The following is a 9,184-nucleotide window of genomic DNA, read 5'->3' as shown; positions in this document are numbered from 1 at the left end:
GAGGGGAAATGAATGGGAGATGAAAGGTAAAGGGAAGATAGAGGCACTCATCCGTTGATGCAGAGATCACCGAACTCAAAAGAGGATCCAGAGAAAGAAAAAGACCGAAGGGAATTTAGGTGGAGCTTGAGAGTATGAGACTGCCGGAAAAACATCAAGTTCAAATCTGGTTGGGATAATTGAGGTTGTTTGACCGTGAACACGAGAATGGATGTGACTGCGGTGCCGTTACCATGGAAGCTAGAGTAGTAGGCCATTCATGTGCCCATCCGGCGGTGAGTAGTAGAGAAGAATAACGGAAACTGCTTCCAGAAGATCTCCACGAAGTTGGGGAGGGCATCAGATACCGTGAAGCGGGAGCCAAGATCACATGGTGTGGATGGGTGAATGGAAGCTCCAAGCAGAGATAAGCTGTTGAGCATCCCTATGAGAGCGACCCCAGCGTTTGCATAGCACAACCTTGTTGCGCTGACGGATAGATGCAGGAGGAAAACCGGCCATTCTTTAACCAAAACTGCAAACTGGGGTCATAGGACTTATGTGGTGTGAAGCGGTCCATGACAGTTTGGCATATGACAGAGTATCAATCACTTATTTCCGCGAAGGGATTTAAGACATTCACTGCGGTGTGCCTTATGGGTTGGTACAGGGCGTTCTTCAACATTGAGCCCTTGAATGGTTCATGCTGGGACATGGAGCGAGGAAAGTCTGCTGTTTTCCCTGGTGATGTTTCCTTCGGCTACGAGCCGTTGTTATGAGAGATACTGAGAATGGAGAGCATCGAAGCATTGGATGCCATGGTAGGGCGCTAGTGGTGATCGTATTTTGAACGCAAATGTATATCCCAGGTTCCCCTGATTTTTGTAGAAGTCCTTTGCTGCCAAACCCTTCTACAACCACTATAAATCTGAGACAGACATGAATAAAGCTGCGAAATACCGATTCTAACGTGTCGGAAAAAGACCCGAACCCATCACCAATGCCCCTCACCCTCCAATAGGCAAGACTTCCCCCTTAAATCCTTCTTCCCACGATTGCGTGCTCAGGACGGTACAGCAGATTTCTCGTTAGCGGAGCGGTACGATTGGCTCTCTATGGTTACCCGCGGTCTGCCACACAACGCCACTCATGCAGTTTGCCATAATGGTGGGATGGCAAAAGGCCTAAGGCTTGCCCTGGGCGTTCCGCAAGGAAAATATATCCTGAAGGATGGGAAAGGGAATAGCGGGGCCTTGATGCCGGGCGATGAGTCGAAGGCGGGATCCTCTGCCGATAGGACGATTAGGACGAAACTCTTAGCTTTCGTTGTCCCTCCTTTTAGACCCCGTTCCATGGGACTGTTGACCTCGCCGGTTTCTCCATTTAACTTTGAAACCCCTAAAGACACTCAAGGCTGTTCTGAATCGAGCTCAACAACACCCCTACTTCCGGGCCGTGGAAAAGGCACCAAAAAGCCTGAAAGAATGACCTACATCATCCAGCATGATGATACCCTTCATGTCGCTTCTAGCGACTGGTATTTTGGGCATGAGGCCTTGACTGTCATCTATCCTCCTCACATCAGTCATGCCGAGGACGAGAGAGATGACCAAGATTACCAATCCCCGTCGGTTATCCTCGTTTACGAAAGCGACAATGAGGACGGCAGAAGCATAGCTGGTGCAGATGGCATGAGCTCAGACTCTGATTCGGACAGCGAATATAGCGGATCGCAACGGGAGCATGTTTCCGACGTCACAACTATCAGCGTCTCGACTGGGGGCGATTTTAACGACCTCGTGACGCAGCATAGCGGACTGACTTTGGATGTCAGCTTCCCTTCAACGGTATCTGAGCGCGACTTGGGCAGCAACATGGAACTAGGGGTTCTTCAGCCCATGGTGAATGCCATGTTGGTTCCTGCCTTGGATCTGACTGGCGCGACCGACGTCCATTCGGATGATGAGGACCTAGGATGTACCCATGCGATAAGCGGAGTGGCCTGCCATTGTCTGACGGCTCGAAATCTTGATGCCGTCCAAGATATCTTGAAGGAGCTGCGAAGAGTCGAAAGTCGAGAGCTGAGAAGGCATGAGGCGACTGAGTGGCATCATCCGCGGAGCGAGCCGGACAGAAGAAGCGACCAAGCATGGGAAGAGTTAACAGTGGATCTCCTTTTCTAGTCGGACACCTTTATCGATGGACTTGTATTAGTAGCTAGAGGTTTCGGATACTGGGCGGTAAGTCTATTGTAAGGGCGGCTTCGTTTTTTGGTCACGACACGATGCGGTACCCGAGATCGGGGCATGGTTGGCGTGGAGATGACCTTGGACTTTATAGAGTCAAACAGTATAGCAGATCTGCTCCTTCGCTGGGCGATTAACGCAGATAAGGGAAGGACGAAGCAGGATAACAACGCTTGTTTTTGCTCGATATCGATCTAGGTATGTGATTAGCGTGCGGTTGACACTGGTATTTCGCCAACACGGGAACTTACATGAAAATTATAATAACTGGCCCTCCTCTTTCTCACAGTGCCCTAGACCTCCTATAGCCGATCGTCGGACTTCTTCCAGCCCACTGTGGACGTAACTCCTCCCACAGCCCCCAGAATGTTGTCGACAACGGACTTGATCAGGCCCTGCCCTCGTCTTGCCCTTGTACCATCACCACCGACGCCGCCAGCGCCACCGCTCGAAGAGGCCTCATTACCCATGGTGGGCAGGACATTGTCACTTGCCGACAAGCTGACAAAGAGGGCGAAAGGAACCAGCCATACGCAAATGCCGAAGTAGGATGCGATCTCGGTGAAGGTGGGAACGTTGGATGGCATGTCGTAGTAAGAAGTCATGTTTTGGTAGGCGCGCTCTTGGTGACGCGAGAAGTGCTTGAACCACAGGTAATGGTTGACGAGAACGAGGCCTGGCAGGGACAGCCAATGTCAGCAGATGCATACGAGATGAGAGAGTTGATGTGGGTTGAAAAGGGGCTTGTTTGCTCAAGCTTACCGCATGACAACACGAACAACGGGTCTGTCAATTTGACATAGGGGAACCTCCGCATATTACCCAGGTAGACGACATGGGAGCCAACACTGAGCAGTGTCAGGAAGAAGGGGAATCGGTCGACAAGGCATAGTAGAAGCTGGATGACGATGATGGTGTAGATAAGTCGAGTAAGAAAGCGCTTGGCAACAACGGTATGTTCTTCGACAACTTCGGACAGGTAGTATAGACCCGAGGCTGTGAGGCAATGGACGCCTTGTTAGCATGGAAATGCAGGCCGGTCTCCCGCAGCAGCTTCACGGAGCAAGACGTACCAATAGCCAGGGTCAGGAAACAGAAGCCCGCGATGGAGCCGAGATAGCCAACAAGAGGCAGAATCCACATGTTGAGATAGAAGATTGATTGGGTTGGAATTAGACGGGCATAATATGGGAACTGGCTGGTGGTAGGGAGGTCATCCAAGCCGAATGGCAATGTGTTATGGAGATGGGATGTTGTTTCTGGAGAAAGCTCAAGGCTGCCAAGTGGTGAGTGAGCCTGGAGACAACCCCTTGTGCCCTATGGAAGCTCCCGGTCCCTATTTCCCCGGAAGGTCACTGCTACTTACCCCTGACGTGTTCAATTAAACAGACCGTGTTTTAAAGTGGGGCGAGCCGTGACGGTTGCAAGCGAATGTCATCATGGGCTGGAATTGGCGGCCGTTAAGGTACGATAAGGAAATGTCGATAAGCTGCCGCCAATCCCACCAGCGATCGCCCTTGGCGGAACCCCAGAACAACCCCACTTCCAAAAGGGCCCATTGAAACTTTTTTGTGTCCCATCACACCGCTCGCCAGTACCAGCACCAGCACCAGCACCAGGCTGACCAGCAGCACCATCTTGTCAATCCATCCGCTGCCGGCGCATTTCCACTTCTGCTTGTCGCATTCCTCGACAGAAATCACTTCTCTCCTCTAGCCAGTCGTCAATTCCCTTGTTTCATAGTTGTATAGTCTCAATCCAGCCAGCCCAACATGTCTCGCCCCGAAGATACCCTGTAGGTCCACGACTCGACGACAGCCTCGCGACAAGCACTCCCGTCCTCCTCGTTTTGTGCCCCAAAGCTAACAACACCAGCGCGGCCGATGTCCACTATGACGACACCGAAGCTCGCAAGTACACTACCAGCTCCCGTATCCAGAACATTCAGGCCTCCATGACCCGTCGTGCCCTCGAGCTCCTCGACCTCAAGTCTCCCAGCTTCATCCTCGACATCGGTTGCGGCAGTGGTCTCTCTGGCGAGATCCTCTCGGATGTCCCCGAAGACGAAGGCGGCCCTCACGTCTGGGTTGGCATGGACATCAGCCCGTCCATGTTGGATACGGCTCTACAGCGCGACGTCGAGGGCGATCTCTTCCTCGCAGATATTGGCCAGGGCGTGCCATTCCGCGCCGGTTCCTTCGACGCCGCCATTAGCATCAGTGCCATCCAATGGCTATGCAACGCCGAAACCAGCGACACCGCCCCGTCCACCAGACTTTCGCGCTTCTTCAACGGCCTCTACGCCTCGCTCAAACGTGGTGGCAGAGCCGTCTGCCAGTTCTACCCCAAGAACGACGTACAAAAGCAGATGATCACTGCCGCGGCCGTCAAGGCTGGCTTCGGCGCCGGTCTGCTCGAGGACGACCCCAACACCAAGAACGTCAAACTTTACCTGGTCCTCACGGTCGGCAAGGACGCTACCGGTGGCAAGGACATCAGCACTGTCGTCGAAAACATGGACGGCGTTGATATCCTTGACCAGAGAAAGAAGGGCAAGGGCGGAAAGGGCGAGATCAAGAAGGGCAGCAAGGGCTGGATCATCAAGAAGAAGGAGCAGATGGAGCGCAAGGGCAAGATTGTCAAGGCCACCTCCAAGTACACTGGTCGCAAGCGTCGTATCCAGTTCTGAGCTTCGGGGTGGTCGGGTCTGTTTATCTCTTGTTCTCTTCTGCATTGGGAAGGCGTTTGGGTGGCTACGGCGATGAAAAAATATGTCTCTTTTTGTTCTGGATTTTGCCATTTCTTTTACGGCTGAAATAACGATACCCGGTTTCTTGATTTCACCCTACAGGAACCCCCCTTTTGCACCTTCCTACGTTCTGATGCTGAATCCCCCTTTAGATGTGATCCTCTGGGCCATGTCCGCACGGCTTCCCCTCGGTGATCTCAGGATAGACGGTATACTGGCGAGAGTAATGTGGCAAGCCTTCCTCATCGATAGTCACCTCTGTCGAAGCAACACTAATCTTGAGGTCCGGAACCTCCTCCAGATTATACTCATCGCCGTTGAAGAGGGCCACCTTCCACTTCAAGTTGGCGCGCAGATGCGGGACGACATCCTCAGGCTTGAGGCTCTGGAGCTCGCCGCCCACGATGTCCTGCAGCAAAGCGGAGGTCAGGGGCACGGTGCCTGAGACGATCAGACCGTTTGCGTTGTCCTTGCGGCACTTGCCACATTGGGTTTCGGCGCTCCGTCCCAACACGGACACACGACCGACGCAGTTGAACTCGTCGTCCCAGGTCTCTGGGTCGGGGTTGAACTCGCCCAAGAAGACGATGACACGGAAGGATTGCCCGAGACCGTGTTTCTGGGCGCGAACGTTGACGATCCAGTCGGTGTACTTGCCGTCTGGGGCGAGGTACTTGAGGCTCTCTGGAATTGGGCCTGGTGAAGCTGTCAGCTTGGATGGACGTTTTATGCTCAAGCCGATGATCATACCTGCGGCCGTGCTCGACTCGGTCTTTGTATCCTTGACAGGCACCACCGGCTTCTGCGCCTTCTCCTCAGCGTGCTGGAACACATTATGGACCTTCTCTGCGACCTCCTTGGCACCGGAAAGCTCAACTGCATGAGCAGCCGCCGCCGAGACGGTACTCTTGCTCTCCTCGCCAGTTGCCTGCGGCTTCTTCAACGCTGGCGTCCGGTCGGCGACATTCTCAACAAAGTTGGCAAACACATTGCTCCCGTACAGCGCCGTGACAGACTTCCTGATGGCTGCCTGGTACTCCTTTACGGACGAGTACTTCCACTTCTGCGTCTCAGGATACGCGTATCCGAAGGTGGTGCTGTCCTTGACCTGCTCAGAGGTCCAAAAGTTGGCAGCAGATTTGTCCCAGAACGGCTCCAGAGGTGTGCTCTTACTCTGGCTTTCACCCTCCTGTGCGACGAAGGTCGAGTAGGGAGCGGGCCGGGGAGTCATGAAGCTGTTGGGGTTAAGGTCTTGCCAGATGGACCAGAGGCGATCGACGTTACTTCAGATCAAGGGCTTCATGTCAGCGACGATAACGGAATGGGGCCTGTCAGGTGTGACCGATGAAAAGAAAAAAAGAAAAACAGGGAAAAGGGGAGTGACCACATACACATGGTGCAACCAAAACAGCGGATCAAAAGCCGACACCTCCAGGCTCGACATATGTCCATTTCCGCCCGTCCGATCATGAATCTCATTATGCACATCCTCCAAACTGCCGAAATCACCCGGGTTGGTATTCGGATCCCACCTGTTATAACTGAACGCATCAAAGTCCTTGTAGCTCAGCAACAACAGACTAACATTATTTCTCAACGACGCCAGTTCGTTCGCCAAGATGGGCGCAATCCGCTCATCCCGCGATGCCCCTGTCAGCCGGTTTGGATACCGGACCGTGCTCGGGTATCTGCTCCATGCCGCGCTGAAGTCACCCGGGCTAGGGTTGACCGGGTGGAAAGTAAACCGGTGCAGCGGGTTGTTGATGCTCTTGGTCTTCCCGTCGACATCCACCACCTGTATGGTACGCGATGAGAGGGACTCCGGAAACGCCAGCGTTCCTTTAGGAGGCTGACTAGCCCAGTCAAAGTACGGCGCCCTGAAATCCTTGGCGGCCGCAACGTACTTGGCTCTCAGCCCCCCTTCCGCAGGGAACTTTTGGGCTACGGCTTGCACGGAGGCGTAGAGAGCTTGCTCGTACAGGGCAAGGTAGGGCCTGTGCCAGGTGATGAAGAGGATGGACGAGTGCGTGCAGTAGCCGCCAAAGCCGCTGCTGCCGGGTTGGGACCAGTCCGTGTCGGAAGGGACACCGGCCCACGGCTTGAAGGGCATGCCGTGGATGCCAGCGACTTGGTAGTACGAGTCTAGCTTGGCTTCGTCGAGGCCTTGGAAGTCGCGCATGCCGAGAAGGTAGAGATTGAACTGCTCCGGGTAGTTTTGTTGGAGGTCGCGGAGCTCGCGGCGAAGAGGGACCGCTCCTGAGTGTTTGTGTTAGTACAGGCAGTCATGGCGGTGGCCTGTGACAAAAGGGAAGGGAGGGTCACCATTGCTGGAGGGAGTGGTGGGAACACCGGTGATGGCAAATTTGATGTCGGTGCTCATGGTTGCTGCTCTCTGGCCCTAGTGTTCTTGGTTCGTTGTTCTGTATGGGTTGCTTAGCGGTCTATCTATCGTAAGGAGATAACTGCTGATGTCGTACATCAAGGCTTCTCCCATCTCAGGTGAGACTTTTTCACAAGGGAAAACCCCAAAGTATTAATACTCTCAGAATTTCCCAAGGCATACAACTTCCATTCCTCTGAAAAACCAGCCGTCGTCATCTTTCCCAAGTCACTCCCAGCCAGATAGACCATGATCTTCCACTTACTCAGGTCTACCGCCCCCCCAGCGTCCATCAAGCAAGTGACCGGTCAATAAACAGTCAGCTGATTACCTCCTTTTCAGCCTCGTTGGGAAACATGTTTCTCCTTCCCCCTCACTACCAGTTTACCCATTCGGGTATCTTGTTTCGAATATCCCACCCCGATCCCCCGGTTTGTTTGGCGGTGGCGTTCATAAGCTGTTGGTCGGAGTCGGTGTATGTAAGTGTAAGTGTGTGTGTGTGTAAGTGTGTGTGTCTGTCGTCAGCAATCAGCAATATGTAGAGCCAGCCCACGGTTCACAAGAGGCTGAGCTTTTTTTTTACCTATCAATCGAGCAATCAAATCAATTACTGGGTGGGCTTGAATCCTGCGATGCAGTCAGATTCACACAGCTCTTTACAGCTCCTTACTACAGCTCTTTACAGCTCTTTACAGCTCCTTTTTACAGCTTCCAGGACTCGTGATTGTTCCGAGTTTCAGCCCCCAATCAAATAAATCCATGTCTAGGTATGCTTCTCCGCATTTTACCTACCTACCTTTACGCAAGGTAGGTCTTACCACTCTGCATCACTGCGTGTTTTGTTCTGATTTTGTGGCGTTTTTCCTGCAAAATCCAATAAAGCCTTAACGCAGCAGTACTGGCTAGAGTTAGGTAGGTAGGTATCTTCAACCACTCAGTCTGGCCCACCACCCGACAACGTCCTCTAGAGATATACGAACTTCTTACTACAGTCAAGTCTGCAAATAACGATATCTGCTTACCCCCTCGATCTGATCACTATTCCCAGATTATCGCTACTCTCAGTAGCGCCAAGCACGCCAAGATCGGCTCGAGCAGGTACTTAGTCTAGGTACCGAAAAGTGGTAGTTAATGTACGGCCAAAGGATGAGTTGGGAATGTTTCCCATGTCTACCACCTAATGGGTATAACGATCACCATACAAACTGAGCCAGAAATTTGATCGTAATCGCAATACGGAATATATCGTTATACTGCTGAAATCCCCATACAAATGGAACGGTGGCAGTGAAATTGAACGTTATAGCCAGATTATCGTTATACCTCATATCGTTATTTGCAGACTTGACTGTAGGAAACTCCCACGCACAAACATCGCGACTCATTTGTTGAAAGATAGCTGTTACGGCACGGTCAATCCATCCGAGGAGACTAGGTAGGATGCCAGGGTAGGTAGCCAGCCGGTGTCGCAAATCCGCTTTCTTTCTTTTCTCTTTTCGGAACGCCCGTCATCTTCAGCCCTACACTTACAGAAGTCTGCCTACCTGGGAAGTAAAATGTATAGCTGTAAGTTGATATTATGCGGATATCAACCACTCATGGGAAAGGCAATATAAAGCAGTGGTCTTGGTGTGCGTCATAGGCGCATACATACATACGCCGCATGCTACTTACTTACTATGCGGTACCTATCGATGCAACCCCGACTACATCTTACATCCCCTTTGGGCAATCTCTCCATCTGTCCGTATTGATGTCTCCATTCGTTGGGTCCTTCAACGAACGGCAAGGCTAGAAAGAGATAATTTGGATGCATGAAGTCGTTGGTTC

At 52.4% G+C, this 9,184-nt stretch overlaps 5 protein-coding genes across 5 annotated transcripts; 3 read left to right on the top strand and 2 right to left on the bottom strand.

Moving 5' to 3' along the window:
- Nucleotides 1–572: 572 nt before the first annotated feature.
- Nucleotides 573–758, top strand: NEUTE1DRAFT_51980 (uncharacterized protein; the record flags this gene model as incomplete). Its single annotated transcript, XM_009857324.1, has 1 exon — nucleotides 573–758. One exon carries the CDS (start codon nucleotides 573–575, stop codon nucleotides 756–758), a length of 186 nt encoding a protein of 61 aa, XP_009855626.1.
- Nucleotides 759–1,094: 336 nt separating this feature from the next.
- Nucleotides 1,095–2,162, top strand: NEUTE1DRAFT_54160 (uncharacterized protein; the record flags this gene model as incomplete). Its single annotated transcript, XM_009857346.1, has 1 exon — nucleotides 1,095–2,162. One exon carries the CDS (start codon nucleotides 1,095–1,097, stop codon nucleotides 2,160–2,162), a length of 1,068 nt encoding a protein of 355 aa, XP_009855648.1.
- A 365-nt stretch (nucleotides 2,163–2,527) lies between these two features.
- Nucleotides 2,528–3,368, bottom strand: NEUTE1DRAFT_141910 (uncharacterized protein; the record flags this gene model as incomplete). Its single annotated transcript, XM_009857345.1, has 3 exons — nucleotides 2,528–2,901; nucleotides 2,988–3,221; nucleotides 3,299–3,368. 3 exons carry the CDS (start codon nucleotides 3,366–3,368, stop codon nucleotides 2,528–2,530), a joined length of 678 nt encoding a protein of 225 aa, XP_009855647.1.
- A 629-nt stretch (nucleotides 3,369–3,997) lies between these two features.
- NEUTE1DRAFT_89865 (uncharacterized protein) lies at nucleotides 3,998–5,067 on the top strand (the record flags this gene model as incomplete). The annotated part of the gene is made up of 2 exons (XM_009857344.1): nucleotides 3,998–4,020; nucleotides 4,101–5,067. 2 exons carry the CDS (start codon nucleotides 3,998–4,000, stop codon nucleotides 4,912–4,914), a joined length of 837 nt encoding a protein of 278 aa, XP_009855646.1.
- On the bottom strand, nucleotides 5,046–7,532 carry NEUTE1DRAFT_125579 (tyrosinase precursor; the record flags this gene model as incomplete). Its single annotated transcript, XM_009857343.1, has 3 exons — nucleotides 5,046–6,257; nucleotides 6,366–7,230; nucleotides 7,297–7,532. The coding sequence occupies 3 exons, from the start codon at nucleotides 7,352–7,354 to the stop codon at nucleotides 5,123–5,125; spliced, it is 2,058 nt and encodes a 685-aa protein (XP_009855645.1).
- Nucleotides 7,533–9,184: the final 1,652 nt, after the last annotated feature.

The sequence above is a fragment of the Neurospora tetrasperma genome, assembly GCF_000213175.1.
Source record: "Neurospora tetrasperma FGSC 2508 unplaced genomic scaffold NEUTE1scaffold_81, whole genome shotgun sequence".
Lineage (NCBI taxonomy): Eukaryota > Fungi > Ascomycota > Sordariomycetes > Sordariales > Sordariaceae > Neurospora > Neurospora tetrasperma.
The sequence above is the reverse complement of the archived record's forward strand: the minus strand, read 5'-3'. Positions and strand labels throughout refer to the sequence as shown.